The sequence below is a fragment of the Rhinoraja longicauda genome, chromosome 5 (genome assembly GCF_053455715.1).
Source record: "Rhinoraja longicauda isolate Sanriku21f chromosome 5, sRhiLon1.1, whole genome shotgun sequence".
Classification (NCBI taxonomy): Eukaryota; Metazoa; Chordata; class Chondrichthyes; order Rajiformes; family Arhynchobatidae; genus Rhinoraja; species Rhinoraja longicauda.
This window is the reverse complement of record NC_135957.1, coordinates 66,748,097-66,770,428: the sequence shown is the minus strand read 5'-3', so window position 1 is coordinate 66,770,428 and position 22,332 is coordinate 66,748,097. Positions and strand designations below refer to the sequence as shown.

At 40.2% G+C, this 22,332-nt stretch overlaps 1 protein-coding gene across 5 annotated transcripts in view; it reads right to left on the bottom strand.

Moving 5' to 3' along the window:
• The window catches only part of snap91a (synaptosome associated protein 91a), a 132,540-nt gene that overhangs the window by 48,505 nt on the left and 61,703 nt on the right, over window positions 1–22,332 (bottom strand). For all 5 annotated transcript variants that reach the window (XM_078399708.1, XM_078399711.1, XM_078399709.1 and 2 more), the window contains exons 9-14: window positions 18,922–19,001; window positions 14,204–14,225; window positions 12,451–12,563; window positions 5,828–5,928; window positions 2,836–2,850; window positions 2,521–2,682 (exon numbers count right to left, since the gene is read on the bottom strand). In XM_078399708.1, coding sequence (XP_078255834.1) covers window positions 2,521–2,682; window positions 2,836–2,850; window positions 5,828–5,928; window positions 12,451–12,563; window positions 14,204–14,225; window positions 18,922–19,001 — 493 coding nt within the window. The remainder of the gene's footprint in view (window positions 1–2,520; window positions 2,683–2,835; window positions 2,851–5,827; window positions 5,929–12,450; window positions 12,564–14,203; window positions 14,226–18,921; window positions 19,002–22,332) is intronic.

Genomic DNA, 22,332 nt, shown 5'->3' with positions numbered 1-22,332 from the left:
TGTGCGGGACCTTGTCAAAGGCTTTTTGAAAGTCCAGATACACCACATCCACTGGCTCTCACATCCATTCTACTTGTTACATCCACAAAAAATTCCAGAAGATTAGTCAATCATGATTTCCCCTTCAGAAATCCATGCTGACTTTGACCAATCCTGTCACTGCTTTGCAAATGTGCTGCTATTACTTAGATACAGCCGATTTCTACCTCAGCTACATCTTTAATAATCGACTCAAGCATCTTCCCCCACTACCGATGAAAGGCTCACTGGTCTATAATTCCCTGTTTTCTCTCTCCCTCCTTTCTTAAAATGTGGAGTTACGTTAGCTACCCTCCAGTCCACAGGAACTGATCCAGCGTCTATGGAACATTGGAAAATGATCACCAATGCATCCACGATTTCTAGGTCCACCTCCTCGAGTACTCTGGGATGCAGACCATCAGGCTCTGGGGATTTATCTGCCTTCAGTCCCAGCAGTTTACCTAACACTATTTCATGACTAATTCCTACCTTCAGTTCCTCCCTCCCAGTCTAAACTCCAGCAAAAATAGTCCCAGTGCCGTCAAACGCTTATCATATGTTAACCTACTCATTCCTGGAATCATTCTTGTAAACCTCTTCTGGACCCTGTTCAGAGCCAGCACATCCTTCCACAGATATGGTGCCCAAAATTGCTCACAATATTCCAAATGTGGCCTGACCGGCGCCTTGGAGCCTCAGCATTAATGTTGTGTGCATTTGCTTCACAATCTAACTGCTGTAAGGATCAACACGTATACTAATAATTCTATCATAATTTAAGTTAGAAAATTCAGAGTCAACAAAAATGAATTGGCTATTAATTTTTTTGTACATTCAAAATGATACAGCCGATTTCTACCTCAGCTTCATCTTCCTGAAAACCCTACCTTAATTAGACAAGTTAATAAAAAACTGCCAATATGTTCAGAATACAATCAAAGATCAAGCATTGACAGCTCTACGAAAAGAGAATTTCAGTTTCAGAAAGTCTACATGAAGATATTTCTCAATCATTTTAGATTACATTGCTATACTCCTAGTCTTGAGGAAATATTGTTCATATGTGTACTTCGTTACAGTCCTTAATATTTTATGCAGCATCATTCTTTAAAAGTCTAGACAATAAGATTGGTTTTCCCCAATTTCTTCACATGCAACAATTCCTTTTTCTCTGGAATCATTTTAGTGAAGTTTCATACCACTCTCTCCATGGTAAATGCATTCTATCTTAGAAAACAAGACCAAAAATCAAACTAAGCTCCAGATATCGACTTGCCAACACCAGTATAATTACAGAAAGATCGCTTTACACTCTTATAATCCAGTCTATTAAAATAACAGCTTACATATAAGCAAGCTAATAGGGAGACAAATATTTATGACTCTTTAATAAGTGCCAATTGGAATTATAATAATAATAATAAACATTAATTTTATATAGCGCTTTTCCAAGTGCTCAAAGACACTTTACAAAAACAGTCATGACATAAAAACAAACAGACGAACTGTCCTGACGGAATTAACTTGGACTAAAAGCTTACACAAGCTTGGAAATTCAGAAGGAATCTGTGATTGGGTCTGTATGACCTCAAGGTGCCTGTGTAAGGGAACAAGAACCAACATCACTTATTTCTTTAAAATGTTTACAGGAAGTATACTTGTGAAAATACCTGTTGACATGTCTAGGCTTGGTTGTGCTACCTCACACAATAACCAACAAGATGTGTGTTCACTCCCAGTGAACACGAAGCATCAACTCGGTTTTCTTCTTCATTTGTGCTGCCAGATTAGTTCAGTGCTCTTATTTCACTATTTAGATATTGTATTATGTATTAAAATGGTTAAGCTGTCCCTCTGCCAGTTAGATTTCCCTCAATGCTCTTTCAGTGCACGTATCAAGATCAAGCCATAAACCCATTCCTTCTCTCCAGAGATGCTGCCTGACCCACTGAGTTACTCCAGCATTTTTGTCTACAAGCAATAAACTATACAGGTGCTCCTCAACTTACAATGGGGTTACGTTCCAATAAGCTCATTGTAAACCGAAAATATCGTAAGTCGAAATGCATTTAATACACCTGATCACATGGCCGGAAACGAGCTGCGGCTCGCTGCCGTTGCCCAGCGTTTGCACCATCGTAAAGTCGAAATATCGTAAGTTGAAGCATCATTAGTCGGGGAGCATCTGTAATCTCTTGAAAGAAATCTTCCATTTGGCAATCAATATTTGGATCAAAATGTTGACTGGTATCAAAAACGTATAATTACATTGACTTAATATATTATCACTTTGCATCAAGTAAATTTTAACAAATACCAAGATCAACGCAACCCAATTCTCCAGTTTCCTTGGCCTATCTGTACAAAGGAAGATAATATTCCTGCACGCCTACCTCTCAGCTATAGTCATGCATATACAAAAGGGTGAAAATATTATATCTATCCATTCTTGCAGGCACCAGTTTTGGTGCCAATAGATGCTAGAACACCTAAACTGACCTCCAAAAAGATCCAGATCAGTGGTTGTTGCTGAGGCAGCAGCAGTAGGGGTTGCAGCATCTGCTGTTGTAGGAGAAGCAGTTTTCAAGGAAGCCTCTGCTGCAAATGGGTCAGGTGGTTGTGCCTCAGGGGCATTAGGAAGGGCTGGAGTAGCCAAAGAATCTGCATTGCAAGCATCAAGGAAAGGTGATGGAGAGGGAAGAAAAATATGTAAAACCCTCTCAAAGCCATTGTTGAGAATAATATGCAATGACATTTTGAGATAAATGCTTTTAATTTTTAGATGAGTTTGAAAGCTACAATTAAACTACTCACCTTCACCTAAAAGATCTGTTTTATCCATTGCAAAGATGCAGTGTTTAAAGACAAAAATAAACAGTTCAATAGAGAGTATCTGTAATAACAAAATAATCTCATTGCACATTGAATATCGGGAAGTTCATTTAAAAATGAAATATGCAACCTTTAGAATTACATAGTTTTTTCCCTTAAACTTCTGCTTTTCTGCCAGTTTATGAAGAACAGCTGAATATAAAAATGCCATGTGCCATTTCAAATAGTAAGAATTGAAAGGTTCAACAAATCATCGCTGCAGTTCATCTATTTGAAAGTCTGACTGCAATGGCAATATTTAGCAAAAATGGCAATACATGATATTTCTGCAAGGCTTAAATGACAGGCAAAGTTGCAACATCTCCACCTCAGAAATCAATTCAAACACGGGTTTTCACCAAAATGATGTTCCACATTACTTAACAAAGAAATGTCTGCTTTCTCATGAATTTCAGATATTTTCACATTATAAATTGGAAAATTAGCTTGAAGTAATGCAAATCATATAACACATTTACTTGAAAAACATTAATTGGCATTCCATCTTTTGGCCTTTTTAGAAGCCAACATTTGCTGAGCTTATAGGACTTGATATTACAATCCCTACTATAATTGGCATCTTCTTAATATCTTGAGTGGGGGTAGGGGCAAAGACTTCATTGGGGTCATCAGGTGGCACCCTCCTTCCTTGGTGTTTCGTTGATAGGCCCACGACACCTCCAGAGGACTCAACAGCGACACCTGGCGTCCCAGGTGTGCTCCCCTCCGTTTTTACCCCTCTTGCTGGTCATTTTGCAGCCCAGTTGGAGTCCTTCCTCTTCAGCCACAGCCAGTTGCTGCTTCGCTCGGAAGCCTCTGACAGCGACCTGACGGCTTGCCGGAAGGCTTGTCCTCAAACTCCCATTCCCTTCAGGAGTCTGGTTTTTGACATGGCTACAAACCCTCTACAACCAACCTCTACAGGGAGCACCTGGGTACGCCAGCCGTGTTGTTCTGCCTCGGCTGCTAAGTCTGAATAGCTCATTATAAATTGGAAAAATAGCTTGAAGTAATGCAAATCATATAACACATTTACTTGAAAAACATTAATTGGCATTCCATCTTTTGGCCTTTTTAGAAGCCAAAATATTAACATTTCATATCCTTTCTTAGGAAACATCAACAAATATTGCCAAAACCATCTTGCTTCAGTCACGTGATAGTCGAAATAAGCAGCATTTCCTTGAACATGGTATCAAGCACCATCCAGGAGATTAAACGTGGTGAGGATCAGTATGGCCAGTTATGAAATGCCAAAGAATGAACCTGGTAGTGTAGCTGGTGTGAAATGAATACGTTTGGTTCCTCAAAATACAGTTCTTTGCCACCAGAATCTTTATATTTCTTCTCTTGCTATATAAAATGAGACACTCAATATGGGTGATTGTAATATGGAGCAAGACAGCTCAGACAAAATAAAACAGTAAACCCTCATTATAACAGACCTCGTAGGGGGAGAGGGAGGAGAGAAAGTGCCCGATTTTGCTGATTGTCTGCTACAACAGAGTAAGGGATTTCCAATGGTAGAATATCATTGCACTAGTAGTAGAAATAAGAACTGCAAATGCTGGTTAATACACAAAAAGCCACAAACAGGTCAGGCAGCATCACTGGAGAACATGAAAAGATGATGTTTTGGGTCACGAACCTTCTTCATTCTCTCGGTCTGGAACCAGCCAGGAGAGAGGAGGAACAACAGAGTCACTGGTCACAGCCCGCGGGCAGTCAGAATGCAGGTAAAGGTCAGCGGTGGTGCTTGCAGGCCCGGCCTGGAAGCCGCTGAGGAAACGATGTGTGCTGGCAGTTGATGCAGCCTGGAAGCTGATCTGGCCTGAAAGTAGTCGGTGAGACAATGCAGGCCGCAGGCGGAAGGCGTTGGCAGCCCAGCGTGGCCTGGCGGTAAAAGTCTGGCAGGACTGGTCTGGAAACGACTGGCGTGGTGGAGCGGGTTGGCGGCGGCCTCAGGAGCAGTGATCATTGGCGCCGCATCTCCCGGCACAGCTGCAGGTTTCAGCTTCGCGGCGGTCGGCACAATCTAGTGATGGGTCTCGGCCCGAAACGTCACTTACCCATGCTCTCCAGAATTGCTGCCTGACTTGCTGAGTTACTACAGCACTTTGTCCTTCATTATTGCACAAGTGTTGACTGAAGTAATTGCTTGTTAATTTCCACGGCCAGCGCAGTGTTCTATGTTCTTAAAGAGACAGTGGAGTCTGATTACTGTTGGGACACACCGTCCGCTAGAACAGAAATCCATTATAAAGATGTCCGTACGAATGAGGGTTTACTGTTGTTCCAAAACGAATTTGCTGCTTCTAAATCAAAATGCTCCCTAAGTTGACAAAATCGTCTTGAGGTATTGAGCGCCATAAAGAATTTGTTTTCCTTTTCCCTCCCTCATCCAAAAGGAAAATTGCCAAATGAATCAATTAAAAACCTTGATTCATCATGTTTTCTACTTCATTTCACACAACCTGAAGGTACTCAAATTTGATCCCGTGCACCTATTGAAATAAACACATGGATCAGAAGAAAACATTCACGCAAATGTCTTTTCCAATGGTCAATTTTAACATGACAAAATGAAAATTCTACTCTTAGTTTGCAATAGATTTTTTTTAACTGTATCGAGAACATTTCTAAAAAGTTTGCCCAATAATCCAATGTGAAATTATTCTCCAAACATCAACTACATAACATCAAAAGGAAAGCAGAAACCACAGCATTTGGTATCATCCAGCCTTTGGATTTGACTTCTTGAATTCCATGCACAATTGGTTCAATTTCATCTTTGGTCAAGCGTTAGATATGCTCATTGTACTTTGATAATAAAATTCTATTCTATTTGCCAGAATGCTGCAGAAACCATAGAAGATGAATTGTGGGATATTTTAATCTGTGGATTAGAAATATTTTTATAATAAAATATTCTCACCTCCCCAGGCACTGGCTGGTGGATAAGCTGCTGCTGTTGACGGAACTGCAGATGTATAATCTGGCTGTAGATCAAGAAGATCATTGGACAATTTGGATGCACTGTAATTAAAGTTTGTAATTTAGATTTGCAGCACAGAAAACCAACATGTACATTGCAGAATAAAAATGTTTGAACCTGGACTTTGCAGTACAAGCTACTAACACCCATTATTGTTACAACGTGCAATTTCAAGATTTACAAGCATGGATCATTTAGCACAGAAATGTCAGTTGTTAGTGGCCCAGCTGTCCACCAAGGGATTTAGAGTCTTAAGCATCGTTCAGCCAAACCCATTCATGTTGAGCAAGATGCCCTATCTAAACTTGACCCATATCTACCCGGGTTTGGCCCAAATCCCTCTAAACCTTTCCTATCTGTGTACTGGTCAAAATATTACTTAATCTTGCTATCTTCTTTGAACTTGCAATCACCGTGGATGCAATTGGGGAGGAAATCCATTGAAATAAAGCAAACTTAAGGTTGTTCCATACCAGTCTTGCCGAAAACTTACTGCTTTGTTGTACAAGTTTTTAAATTGCCAACTAAACCGTTCACAAGTCAGCAAATTGCACCTTTTGCTGTAAAATCAACCAGTTCATCGAGTATAGTTTTACAGCATGGAACCAGGTCCTTCAGACCAGCTTGTCAATGCCGATCTGGATGTCCTATCTAAGCTAACCTAATTTCCCAGCATTTGGCTCATAAACCCACTAATCCTTTCCTATCCATGTACCAGTCTATATGTCTTTTAAGAGTTGTTATTGTATCTGCCTCAACTACTTCTCTGTGTCAAAAAGCTGCCCCTCAGTAACACTACTGCCAATGGGCAGGGAAACCCCACTTCAAAAAACGAGGAGCATCCAATAATCAGAGAAAGAATGTTCTACAAAATATATGTTCCCCACAGAAAGAAGTTGGCTACAAGCAACACTGGTCAAAATTTATGTTCAAAATCTTGACTTGCCTTAGTGCAGATAATACCAAGGTAGAACATTTTTCAATACATTTTTCACAGGAAATGAAAATACAATAGACAATAGGTGCAGGAGAAGGCTATTCGGCCCTTCGAGCCAGCACCTCCATTCAATGTGATCATGGCTGATCATTCTCAATCAGTACCCCATTCCTGCCTTCTCCCCATACCCCCTGACTCCGCTATCCTTAAGAGCTCTATCTAGCTCTCTCTTGAATGCATTCAGAGAATTGGCTTCCACTGCCTTCTGAGGTAGAGAATTCCACAGATTCACAACTCTCTGACTGAAAAAGTTTTTCCTCATCACAGTTCTAAATGCCCTACCCCTTATTCTTAAACTGTGGCCCCTTGTTCTGGACTCCCCCAACATTGGGAACATGTTTCCTGCCTCTAACGTGTCCAACCCCTTAATAATCTTATATGTTTCGATAAGATCTCCTGTCATCCTTTTAAATTCCAGTGTATACAAGCCTAGTCGCTCCAGTCTTTCAACATATGATAGTCCGCCATTCCGGGAATTAACCTAGTAAACCTACGCTGCACGCCCTCAATAGCAAGAATATCCTTCTTCAAATTTGGAGACCAAAACTGCACACAGTACTCCAGGTGCGGTCTCACTAGGGCCCTGTACAACTGCAGAAGGATCTCTTTGCTCCTATACTCAACTCCTCTTGTTATGAAGGCCAACATTCCATTGGCTTTCTTCACTGCCTGCTGTACCTGCATGCTTCCTTTCAGTGACTGATGCACTAGGACACCCAGATCTCGTTGTACGTCTCCTGTTCCTAACTTGACACCATTCAGATAATACTCTGCCTTCCTATTCTTACCACCAAAGTGGATAACCTCACACTTATCCACATTAAACTGCATCTGCCATACATCCGCCCACTCACACAACCTGTCCAAGTCACCCTGCAACCTCATATCAACTTCCTCACAGTTCACTCCACCACCCAGCTTTGTATCATCTACAAATCCACCACATCCACCGGCTCTCCCCTGTCAATTTTCCTAGTTACATCCTCAAAGAATTCCAGAAGAATACTCTCCTCAATACATCAGCAAAAGAAAAAAGAAATAGAAATTCTATCAGATTGCATGAAAAAAAAGGTTAATAGCTGCCCAACTATATAGCCTTACTGCCTTGAATTGGAAAAAATAAATGTTGCCTTCTGGTTGTAAGTTTTCCTTCAAAATAACAAAAAGGTGAAAGATGTGAGGTTTAAAACTTTTAGATGCATGGGATCCAGGGAGAGCTCGCCGAATGGGCAGATAATTGGCATCATAGAAGGAAGCAGATGGTGATGCTGGAGGATTGTTTTTCAGACTGGAGGCCTGTGACTAGTGGTGTGCTTCAGGGATCAGTGTTGGGCCCATTGCTTTTGTGGTTTATGTCAAAGATCTAGAAGTGCAGGTACATAGTTCCCCAAAAGTAGTATCACAGGTAGATAGGGCGCTCAAGGAGGCTTTCAGTGCATTGCCTTCATCAGTCATGGCATTGACTGCAGAGGCTGGGATGTTATGTTACAGCTGCACAACACGTGGGCGAGGCCGCATGTGTTCAGTTTTGGTCTCGCTGCTATAGGCAGGATGTCATTCATCTGGAAAGAGTCCAGAGCTAATTTAGAAGAATGTTGACAGGTCTTGAGGGCCTGAGCTATGCAAAGAGGTTGAGCAGGCTAGGACTTTATGGAACATAGGAGTCAGAGAGGTGATCTTCAGTTTAGTTTATTGTCATGTGTACCGAATACAGTGAAAAGCTTTTTGTTTCATGCTGACCAGTCAGCAAAAATACAATACATGATTACAATCGAGCTGTCCAGTGTACTGATACATGACAAAGGGAAGGTAGAAGGGAGACATTTAAACCAGCATCTGCAGTTTTTTTCCTCCACATGATAAAGGGAATAACACTTAGTACAAGATAAAGTCCAGTAAAGTCCGATTAAAAATAGTTTGAGTGTCTTCAATGAGTTGGATATTAGCTCAGGACTGCCCTCTAGTTGTTGGTAGGATGGTTCAGTTGCCTAATAACAGCTGGGAAGAATCTGTCTTTGAATCTGGAGGCATGGATTTTCACACTTCTGTACCTCTTGCGTGATGGGAGAGGGGAGGATAGGGAATGACCGGGGTGAGACTTGTCTTTGATTATGCTGGTGGTCTTGCCGAGGCAGCGTGAAGGGAGGCTGGTTTATGTGATGATCTGGGCTGCATCCACAATTCTCAGCAATTTCTTGTTTTCGTGGATGCAACTGTTCATAAATTATTCTGTGATGCACCTCGATAAAATGCTTTCTATGGCTCATCTCGAGAAGTTGGTGAGAGTTATTGGGGAGATGCCAAACTTCCAAGGATGCAGAGGCATTGGTGTGATTTCTTGGCCATTGCTTCAATATGGCTAGTCCAGGAAAAGTTGCTCTTAGGAAGTTGAAGCTTATAACCATCTCTACTTTGGCGTTGTCAATGTATACCAGGGTTTGTGCCCCGCTTCGCTTCCTGAAGTTGATCACTATCTCCTTTGTCTTGCTGACATTGAGAGGGAGGTTGTTGTCTTGACACCAGGACACGAGTTTCTCAATCTCCTTACTGTACTCTGTCTCGTCATTATTTAATATCAGGCTGCACCAAGTACAACCCTTGAACTTATTGAGGTGTATCAAATAATGAGAGGAATAGGTGTATGCATAGAATTAATAGGAACTTGAGGGGCAATCTTTTCCACAGAGGTTGCTGGGTTTATGAAACGAGCTGCCAGAGAATAGTTGAACAGGTACTATAACAACATTTAAAAGACATTTAGACAGGTACATGGATAGGAAACATTTGGCGGGAATGCAGACAGGTGGGACTAGCATAGATGGTGCATCTTGGTTAGCATGGACATGTTCGGCCTTAGGGCCTGTTTCCAAGCTTTTCAGACAGATTCCCATGAATTGAATACAATGAAAATTAACTCAATTTGTAAACTACCCAATGGCTTGGTATAGGAATCAGGAGAACGTGCGATTATAAGTTGGGCAAACAGCACTAGTAGTCTAAAGTATGGGAAATTAGTTTTTAAAAAGTATAAACGTAAAGCAAAAACGAAAAGAATGGCTGTTAAAGTCAAGGATGATGCGAGAAAGTAGATCGCAATCTCTTTTGGCTGCAATATCAAAACACTATTTTGATACTTTTTACATCCAAGAGATTGTTTTGACATTTTTTAAAGAAGTATTCAAATTACAACTGCTACAGAGTGGTCTGATCTCCTGACCTATGGGTCGTCTACTCAAATCATTCAATAACAAAAGCATTTAGAATGAACTGCAAATAAAGTGAACCTATTATTTAAACTTACTCTTTTCATAATCTTCCTTTCCACCATCTATATATCTATATATATATATATATATATATATTGAAAACTAAAACTCAGATCTTGTATATATATATATATATATATATATATATATATATGTATATATATAATATGTATGTATATATATTTCTGAAATTTAGAAATTTGGTTTTGGACATGTGGACCTACAGCCAAAACGGTAAATCATTGCGCCACAATTTTAGCACCACCTTAACCACCACTGTCCTGGCGACTGCTTATAACAAGTTTTATTTAAATTGGTCTTATATTTATAGTTAGAGAGATTTTAAAGTTTCAAAATTTCACTTCTAATTTCATTTCAAACCCAATTCTTCAAAGTGCTCTGCGTATGACGTCACCATAGGGCACGCACGACCTCTCTCCTCAGTCACCCAAACAAGATGGACGCCGTTAGTGAGGCCGCCGCCCACCTCTCTCCTCTCTCCCCTCTCCCCCACACCCGGGGGACACTCCGAGCAAGAGGGAGATGGACCAATCATCCTTCCCTTCCGTCCCTTCAACCCACGGTGTCCTCGAGTCCCCGCTGCCGCTCGGGCACAGGGCCCCGTACCATCACCGCACACAAGCACCAGTGGGCAGCTTCTTCTCCTCCTCCTTCAGCTGCCGCTTCCACCGACGGTGTCGTCGACGAGGGCCGCTTCCATCGACGGCCCCGTCGCGACTGCAGAAAAAGAGCGGCCGCTCTCCTCCTCCTCACGCTCCGCCGCCTCAAGTAGTCCCAGCTACCGCCGCCGCAGCTGGCTTTGAGTAGTCCCAGCTCCCGCCGCCCTGCCCGTCTCCCACCTCTGCCGCCGCGCTGTCCGCCTCGAGTCATCCCAGACTGAAGAAGGGTCTCGACCCGAAACGTCGCCCATTCCTTCTCTCCTGAGATGCTGCCTGACCTGCTGAGTTACTCCAGCATTTTGCACATATATATTTGATTGTTTGTAAGTACCCATCCATACCCAAAATACAGCCAAAGGGGTACATGATAGCGCAACAATTTTAGGCCCACCTTACTCACCATTGGCCTGCGGTTCAAATGGTTGTTATATTTTAAAAGTTATTCACTTTTTAAACTTTAATAAATCGCTTTTCCACTTGCCCTGCCCGTCAGCCATGTTTGACGTCACAATGGGAACCCAGTGGGTCCACCCGTGCCCAGTTGGGGCCCGTTGATCGAATACAGATGCTCCCCGATTTACGATGCTTCGACTTTGCGTTAGTGCCAATGGCATCTTGCATCATAACGGTAAGATAGCCGCCGAATCCGCACGTGCGCAGTGGGGGGAGGGTTGCCGCACGAAGGGGGGCAGGACCCGCCCGATTTACGGGAGTGGCGGCCAATGAGGGAGGGTGAGGAGAGCTCTCTTGCTGCTGGCCACCGCTATGGCCGCCCGGGGCCGGGGTGAGTGGCTCCCTCTCCCCTTTTCTCTCCCCCTCCCGGCCCCCAGGTAGACTCCCTGGCCGGCAACGGGTTCACGGGTCATCATTTGGGGGAGGGTTGCCGGGCCCACAGGAGAGGTTTGGACATAACGGGGGTTGCCGGGCCCGCAGGAGAGGTTTGCACGGAGGGTTGCCGGGCATGCAGGACAGGTTTGGATCCAACGGTGGTTGCCAGGCCCACAGGAGAGGTTTTAGACCAACGGGTCCACGCCCGTCTAATTTAAGATAAATTTAAACTTTTACCCAGATCTTCAAAAACATTTCAATTCACCTACCAATATCACTTGGGTAGAAAAAGAGGAAGAGCTTCAGAATGAGCACTTTTATCTATGCACAAAAAGTTGGACACATCTGCATGCTTTTTATGATAAACAATTTTACATTGAATAAAATGTCGGGCGACACAGTGGTGCAGCAGTAGAGTTGCTGCCTTACAGTGCCAGTGACCCGGGTTTGATCCTGACTACGGGTACTGTCTGTATGGAGTTTGTTCATTCTCCCCATGACCTGCGTGGGGTTTCTCCAGGATCTCTGGTTTCCTCCCACACTCCAAAGATGTACAGGTTTGTAGGCTAATTGGCTTGGTATAATTATAAATTGTCCCTAGTGTGTGTAGGATAGTGTAAGTGCGCGTGGATCGCTGATCGGCTCGGACTTGGTGGGCCTAAGGGCCTGTTTCCGTGCTGTATCTCTAACCTAAACTAAAACTAAACTAAAAATACACAGCAAAGGAAACTTTGTGCTTAAAAATAACTAACAATCTTCTACCAAAATCTTTCAAGCTCAAGAACGACTTACGTTGTTGGAGCTGCGACACAGGGCGGGGATGAGAAGAGATCAACTACTGCAGCAGTATCAGCCACCTTCGCGGGACTGGAGGTGGGGGATGACCCTGTGTGTTCTGGAGAGCCCTGGAAAGATTTAAACAAATGGCTTTGAACAATTTAGTGCAATTTATTTGCACTTAGAATGTTTTGTTCTAAGCTAAACATTGAAACCAGCCTTATTTGAACTTTCTCAATTTCCTCGTAACACCATTTTAACAGAAGCATTTCCTGGAAAAAAAAGTGATGATATCTGAAATAACCTACCAAACGTTGAAAAAGAGACAAATATTAGAAGCACTCAGAAAAATGAAATCAAAAATTGTTTGGGATACTCAAGGGTGATTTTCAGCTCCTTATTTTTTATTCTATTTCTTGTTCAAGTAAAATGATTACATTTTCATCTATTGCTATTCGGTTAGACCATTATGCAGTTCGACATTTGGCCAATTAAAAATAAAAAATGCAAACAGTGAAGTCTCAAGTAGACTTTTATTTCATTCATTTATAGGATGTAGACATTGCTGGCAAAGCAAAAGCATTTATAACCCATTTTAAGCCATCTTGATCCTCTGTAGCCCCTAGCTTGCACTTTACAAGGCAATTTTAGAGGGCATTTAAAGTCAACCACGTTTCTGCCCATCACAAATGCTAGCAGAATTCCTTCACTTCAGAATTGTTGTTTTAGAAACAAAATATCAGACAATTTAATGCTCACGATTTGTGATAAATTGTTAAATCTGGAATAAAAAAGTAATTTTTTTTCATTATTCATGGTGGAATCTGACCTCATGCCCAATCAGTGGAGCAGATTCAGCCCACAACTGCCTCAAATTACACCATTTGGAAAATTTACTGAAACCGTCGATTTATACCGAAGGGCAATGGGTATAATTTAAGTATATAACAATTTCCAAGTTCCTTATATCCGAGCTCATCCAATTAATTATGACATAGCATCACTTTAGAAGGCCAAGGTCCTTTATAGATTTGCTTGATTTCTTCAGAACTTTAGCAGCATCTCTATAACATCTCTTCTTCAGGTGGTGGTGTGCTTTTTTGGGTACATATTCAATTTCCTGGAATTCATCCTCTTTTCACTTATTTCACGGTACGTGGATAGGACAGGTTTGGAGGGATATGGACCAAGTGCAGGCAGTTGGGACTAGTGTAGCTGGGACATGTTAGCTGCTGTGGGCAAGTTGGGCCGAAGGGCCTGTTTCCACACTGTATCACTCCATGACTCTTATGTCAATTTCAGTGGCACCCTTGTCTAACAACAGAACATTCATTCTGGCAATTGACCAGTGATGTGTGATTTTGCTAATAAAACATTCTAAAATTGCCAGTATTAAGTATTGATATATATTTTTTTTAAATAGCAATAAAGATAGCTTTTAAAAGAGATCCAAACAAAACAATGGATTTCAGCAGATGGAAAAAAGCTAAATTTTCCTCAAATAAACTTGGGTATTCAATGCTGTCAGCTGTTAAATAGTTAAGAGGGGAACACTAGGGATAACGAGGTGGGAAATATTATTTTCATGCTCGATAGAAGATTATCTGCTTTTCAATTTTCATGGATACAAATTATGCATCAAATTGGTTTCATGTAAACACAGGCATAATAAGGCAGCAAAAAATAATTACACTCAAGGCATACATAGAGGATCCTATTCTGTACTTTGGTGGAGGGAATGGTTGCGGGAAAAATTAACAAATATTACCTGCAAAGGTGCTCCAGTGGTCCTAAAAAAAAAAGGATATACAAATGAAAAGAAATCTCCAACACAAAGCTCATAACAGTTATTAACCAGTTAAACCCTGAAAGCATATTTGTCTGTGAGCAAAAGCTCAAGAAAATGGTACATAATTTCTCTGAAGAAATAAGATTTGTAAAGCATGACACAACCCACTTAAGCAGCAAAATGTCACAATGCAATATTAGGCATGTACTTATGACACAGAAACATTCATGAATTCAAAGTAGGTACAAAAAGTAATGACAATCATTGTCTCATTGGTTTGTTTTCCAAGATTACACAAAGTAGAGACATGGTTAGGAAAGGCGAATGCAGATAATTCTGAAATATTGCAATATAATCACTTAAACTAATAAAATGCTCTTATTTCTAAGTAAACGAGCACAATATTTAAGCTGTGGTAGCTAGTATACTGTAACTGCCTTAAATTTTAAATGCTGAAATTTTAAATTATGAAAATCATTAAGTGCGTCAAAAATATATTACACATTTAATTTCCTGAGCACAGAGGCAGTGACCACACACACATGCTCACACCATTGAATATACAATTTGCAACATTTATTTTCAAATTCAGTCATCTTTATCTACATTAAAGTGTGTCAATCCCCAGACCAGATAGCATTTAAATCACATCCTGTTAAAGCACAGGGAATACCACGAGCACTAGCTATCACTGTACAAATGTTTTGGTATGCTGATACCAGTATGGTGTAAAGAACTTTAAGTGGGACCATAGTTTTAAAACCTCTGACTGTTTAGCTATTGGTCAAGTGGAACAACTTGGTACTTTTCTGCATTGAATGCCATTTGCACCCACATAACTAAGCATTTATATCTTGTTGCAGCCTCGAATCATCTTCATCACTATCAGCCACATTGGCAATTTCAGCATATACAACTTGTTAATTATTTAAATCCAAGTCATTACGACACATTCTGGAAGGATCTCCTTGCAACCTTCCAGTCACCTTGTTTATCACTCTACTTTTCCCCAAAAAACTATTTTAGGACCACAGCATGGATCACAAGGAATTTTACTTTCTGCCATGTGAAATTTTGTCAGACATGTTACCATCTGTGTATAGGACATTAAACATACTACCGTAATTAGCACTTATTTCCTCAAAAAATCAGCTGTCATTTGGAAATTTTTTGTTAACAGATCCATTCGAACAATCCTTTATTAATTGTGCCTCTCTGAAAACTGAGGCATGCTGTCCGTCAGATTTTAAATAATTTTGCTATCACTGAAAAGCCAAAGAGAATAAATGACAAAGTAGAATGTTGCAGGAAACAGGTCTTGGAATGCATGTGTGGAAATTCCCAAAGGAAGTGGGACAGGTAGATAAAGTGTTTAGAAGGCTGTCTGGATATTTGCCTTTAAAAATTGTCCGAAAGAGTGGGATACTCACGCTATGTTTACGAAACATTAGTTAGGCAACAATTAGGATACTGCATACTGTTTTGGTTGCCAAGCTGCAGCAAGAACCTGGCAACACACGGGAAGGTGCAGTGAGCTATTGAGAGAAATAACTGAGACAACCCTGCCTGGGAGAAGCTGACATTTTAACTGACATCTGCAAACGGGGAAGACTAGGACTCAAGAAATAGGAGTCATACTTAAATAAGCACATATTCACTTAGGCAACTTGGAATATTCTCCGTGTCAGAGAAAGCGCATCTCATGTTCCAAGCAATCTGAAAATTTACACTTTACTTTTTAATTTTAATCGCTAGACAAAAAGCTTGACAATTCTAGCTTTTGTTAGATTTACATGGAGTAAACAAGCCAAATTAGGATTAGGATGCATCTGCATTGTCAGTTACCTGCCTCCAAACTCAGCAAATAGAGCACATTATAATTAAGGATAGTAACCAATCCTGAAAGGCAATCAGCATTTGGGGTCAATCAAAAGTTAGAAATTAAATCTTAAAGTCTGCATATTGTTTGAATCTATGATTTACATTTAACATTTAGAAAGTTTTGCATCAGCTCTTTTACATCTAGCACCTTCATTTTTGTTCAGTATCAATTAAACTGAAGTCTTCAATTTTTTCAAGAGAATGAAATAAAGTCATTGATGCTTTTTAATAGTTTAGACCTCAGTGTAATATGTTCCCGAGTAAAAGAGACTTACAAAGTGTGTGAACTATGGAAAAATCAGGTCACCAAAAATAGATACTGCTGTCTTCTGCTGTCTTTAATCTCTGGTGTCCCCTTCTCAATAATAGTTAACCATCCTATTGCAAGAACTAATTGTTCCTTCACTGAATTATCTTGGCTCACTAGGCAAAACTATTTTATTCAGATTTTTAATATTTCCCCCTTTTGAAATTGTTGCAATTTCTTCGAAACTAGTCAACATGCAAGAGTAAATTATTTAAACAATCATTCCTTCTGCTTTTTTGCTGTGGAAAAATAGAGTACATTGAAAAAACTGTTGTATGTTGCTCATTGATTTAATGACCACCTTGTCCTCATTAGTGTCAATATCCAAAGTAATTATTTTTGAAGCTCTGCTTTGCAAATCAATGCAACTGTTAAAACTTACCCATCGCTAATATTCCGAGAAAGCAGGAAAAGAAACAAAGTTTTAAAATTCACTTTCAAAAAAGAGCACATTTTCAAATTTAAGAGTAAATAATCACTTCCTGGTGGCATTAATTTAAAGTCGTTCTTTTAGAGTGATAGAGCTGTACAGCACGGAAACAAGCCCTTCAACCCACCTTGTCCATGACGACCAAGTTGACATATGAGGCTAGTCCAATATGACTGCATTTAGTCTATATCCCTCTTCTTATCCATATATCTGTCCAAATGTCTTTTAAAAGTTATATTCTTCCAACAATTACTATTGTATAGGTTGTTCAATTGCTGAAATTTAGTTAATTATACATTCTTAACTATAACAGCTCTTGGCTCACCTCCATTTTAAAATCAATTCGATCTGATAATTTTGGCATTGCAAATCTTGAATTCAAATATATTTTGGCTTTGTAACTAATACCATTTTGTCGACAATGTACTGCTTTCCCTGTATATCTGGCAAATCAAGAAAAGCAGAGCTCCCTGTGTTTAATTAGACATCTATATCTTTTTTTTCCAAAAAAAAAACAGATCCCACTTTATTCGAAATCTAAAATCTGTTCTCATTCAAAACCCAAGTTGTGCGGCTTTGACCCAATCAAAATAAACACCATTATTTTACATGTCCTCCCAGCTAAGCTCTAACCTAATACATTAGATGGGGAAACTATGCAAAACAGGTAAATTGATGCAGACTTTCAATTTTTAACAATACAATTTGACACTTTAACTAGAATACATTGTCTTCACAAGAGATGAACAAAATTCTGACCAACTCTAAAAAACTAAAGTGCTTTTATGTTTTGTTACCCTAACCCACACTACAATTTTTTCAGTGGTCATATTTGCTATTTCCCAAGTCATGTGAGATTATTTGATGGAATTCTCCCTTTCAAATATTTACTTAATTATTTTCAAAATCTTACTGTTTAATCAGCTTCCATCATTCTTTCAAACAATGTCATGTGACATATGTGTTTTTAATTATTTGTTCCTTTAGCAGCTGTTTAAAATTGTTCCATCTGGTTACTGGTCTCATAATTGGAAGCAGTTTCTTTTTTGCTCTCTAAACCTCCATTAAATCTCCTCTGAGGCTTCTCTGTTCCAAGAACAGTGCTAGCTTTGCCCTTTCTCCATCTAATGGAAGTAATCCTTCCAAATAACCTTTTCTGCACCTTCAAAACAATACTTTAAAAATGTGCATAAACCTTGTAACCTTGTAACCTTGTAAAATACATGTTTGTTCTTGCAAATTAACTATATAGAGCAAATGTCAAGGTGCTGCAATGCACCATTTCTTCGCTCAACAATGCCACAAAACCAGAGAAACCAAAATAAATCCACCCAATATACCAATCTATTAAGAGTAGATACATAATCTGAATGGATATTAGCCGATTTTTGGGCTTAGCACAGCCATAATATTCAACTGCATTTATCTTCCTACACAAAATATTTGCCTAACCCTTGTACACGATAATGTCCAATTTTTCTACAAGAACTCTTCAAATACCATCAAATCTTTCTCGATACAATATCACCACTCCCCCAAAATGAACACAATTGAAAAGCTAAATATCCGAGTAAGCACATTCCCTTGAAAAATCTATGATGAGACTTTCAGAGAAACATAATGGAGATTTAGGGCAAATCTCCGATTCCAGATAACAATGACCTTATAAAATCATGAAGCCTGCTTTGAAGCAATAATTTGAAGATGTGCACTTGTGATGCTCAATTATGGTACTACATTGACACTTTAAGTGGACATTCCCTTGTTGCTATAAATTTAAATTTGTAAAGTTTTGTGACAACATAGTGCTAGAGCAGTGATTATATTTGATGTAACAAAGCCAGTTAATTGGGCAATGTTAAACCACAAGGAGCATTTGATAAATATTCGAGTTTTCCGTGTTTTAATACTAAGTTTGAATATTAAAGTGATTTTAGCACAGTGTTGTCACAAAATTTTACAAACTTAAATTTATAGCAACAGGAAAGTACACATAATAAAGCATCACAAGTGTAAATTGACAAGTTCAATACGCCTTTTTATATCATAAAAATGTGATCCAAATAGGTTCAACCTTACCTACTACCGCCAGTTGCATTTTTCTTCCCTTCCAGTGTATTCAAATGCTGCTCAAGTGCTTCCAGAAGACTGCTAGGAGCCTAAAAATGTGACAATACAATACAGCTGTATGTTTGTCAGCAATTCACCAGCCAACTTTAAAAAGCATTCAATTAAACACACAAATTTCCTTCCACAAACACTTGCAAGGAAAACAATAACATACTACAATTGTGCTTTTATGGTCCTTATAAAAGCAACATGACAACTTTAACATTATCTTGTCATGGAAATTTTTCAGCAGAACACAAAGAGGTGTTGATTAGTTATCTCAAAATAGCCTAGAATGTAAAAAAGGTAAAAATTCACATTTTACAGAAGCAATCTCATTTAAGTTCTTGTTTTCTTTAAAAATGAAAAAAACAAGTTAACATACTCAAGCGTAAACACCATGCACAACCTTCTTCTGAAATTAATTTCTCATGAATTTGTTAATGTCAGCATACTTTCAATGTACCAAACATTACATTGATTTATAACCACAGCATTTGACAAATGTATAAGCATTCTATGCACAAGGCATTAATTATGAGTGCATTATATAGACTGATCTTTTTTTTCAGATTTTGATATCGTAAATAGGCCAAATGGTTCTTTGATCCTGCTCCAAAATTCAGTCGGATCAACAGTAATCCTCAATCTTAATTCTACTTTATCAGCCAAATCGTACTTCTTTCCATATCTAGAATTCCATATCTAGCACATCCAATAATCTTTTGATTTTGATCCAAGCTTAAAATCCTATGAGAAGTATAATTCGTAAGATTCACAGCAGAGTTAGGAAATTTCATCTTACAAAAAGGTGGTCAACTTCTTGTGTCCCTCAATAACTTGGTAACACATGGCATCAGGACAATAACCTCTCCCTCAATGTCAGCAAGATAAAGGAGCAAGTTATCAACTTCAGGAAACATGGTGAAGTATATGCCCCAATCGGCATCAATGATGCCAAAGTAAAATCGGTAGAGTGCTTACTCCTCCCACTTCCTCCAAATTCAAGGCGTAACTATGGGCACTCACATGGGCCCTAGTTATGCCTGCCTCTTTGTAGGATACATCGAACAATCCCTGTTCCAGGCATACACTGGCCCTATCCCCAAACTCTACCTCTGCTACATTGACGACTGCATTGGTGCTACCTCTTGTACTCATGCACAACTCACGAACTTCATCAATTTCACCACTAATTTCCATCCTGCTCCGAAATATACTTGGACCATCTCCGACATCTCCCTACCGTTTCTGGATCTCACAATCTCCATCACAGGGGACGGACTAGTGATCGACATCTATTACAAACCTACCGACTCCCATAGCGATCTTGACTACACTTCTTCCCACGTTTCTTGTAAAAACTCTATCCCCTACTCCCAATTCATCTGTCTACGCCGCATCTGCGCCCACAATGAGGTGTTCCATACAAGGGCTTCGGAAATGTCCTCATTCTTTAAGAACTAGGGTTCCCCTCTTCCATTATAGATCAGGTTCTCACTAGGGACTCCTCAATATCCCGCTGTTCCACTCTTGCCCCCCACCCCCTATTTGTAGCAAGGATAGAGTCTCCCTTGACCTCACCTTCCACCACATCAGCCGTCGTATACAACAAATTATCCTCCAACATTTCCGCCACTTCCAACTGGATCCCACTACTGGCCACATCTTCCCATCTCCACCTTTTCCGCTTTCCACAAGACCGTTCCCTCAATAACTCCCTGGTCCACTCGTCCCTTCCCACCCAAACCACCTTTTCCCTGGTACTTTTCCCTGCAACCGCAGGAGATGCAACACCTGTCCCTTTACCTCCCCCCTCGACACCATCCAAGGACCCAAACAGTCTTTCCAGGTGAGGCAGAGATTCACCTGCACTTCCTCGAAACCTCATCTATTGTATCCGCTGTTCCAGATGTCAACTTCTCTACATCGGCGAGACCAAGCCTGTAGTCTCGGTCCCAGTGGTTCAGCACTTCAAATCCCCATCCCATTCTCAATCTGACCTTTCTGTCCTGGGCCTCCTCCATTGTCAAAGTGAGGCCTAGCGCAAATTGGAGGAACAGCACCTCATATTTCGCTGGGGTAGTGTACCCCAGCGGTATGAACATTGACTTCTACCGTCAGATAGTCTCTGCTTTCCCTCTCTATCCCCTCCCCCTTCCCAGTTCTCCCACAAGTCTTCCTGTCTCCGACTACATCCTATCTTTGTCCCACCCCTCTCCTGACATCAGTCTGAAGAAGGGTCTTGACCCGAAACGACACCCATTCCTTCTCTTCAGAGATGCTGCCTGACCCGCTCAGTTACTCTGGCATTTTGTGTCTACCTTTAAGTTCCATAATGTTAATATTTGTGATGATCTGTAATGGACTAGCCACATTGATGGGACAGATAAGGTGGCACAATGCCTCAATTTCCTGAGGAGACTCAAAAATATTTGGCACGTCTCCAATGATCCTTACAAACTTTTGCTGATAAAAAGCATAGTGTGGGGTTGCATGACAACTTGGTTTGGGAACAGCTCTGCCAAGACTTCAAGAAAGTGCAGAGTGTAGTAGATGTAGAGCAGACCTCCCACCATTGACAATTCATGCTGCCTCTGAAAAGCAGGTAGTAAAATCAAAGATTTGTCCTCCCAGTCATTCCTTCTCCTCCCTGATCCCGCCCAGCATAAGGCACAAAAGCTTGGTACAGGTAGGGCACATTTCTGGTCAGGACCCTTCAGGTCGGTTCCTGGGAAAAGGGTCCTGACCCAAAATTTTATCAATCTATGCTAAGATTACCATGTTACTCCAGCATTGTCTTTTTTTTGTAAACTGCCATCTGCTGTTCCTTGTTTCTACATCTCTCTCTTGACATAATACTGCCTTACCAACTAGGTATTTTCAACACTAATTCATCACAGACTCAATGTTTAAATGAGGCCTTCTCTCAATATCATATTAAATGTGCTTTCCAGATACAAGAATCACCTCATCCCAGTAACTTATTTTATACAACTATTCTGTTCAGCCTCTCGGGCAAATATGTCCTTCTGTACGCATGGAGCACAAGCATTTCAAATGTGTATTCAAAAATCTGTACAACCGCAACAATATTTCTGTCTCCAATTGCAATCCCCTTGTAAAAAAAAGGCAACATACTATTTATCTTCACTTTGTTGAATGAGATAACAGGAACTGCTAGTTTATAATGTGGGCCAATCGCAAAATTTATTTTCAAAAGGCAGTGAACTGACATGCTTTCAGAGCAATTTCGGCTTCATTGATCCTTTGACCCTTTATGGTCACATCCTAACTGCAAATCAAATGAGAATTTACAAGCTATGAATATGTTTAGGACTCCTGAGCATTTAAAAAAAAGATTGTTCATGTTACACTGGC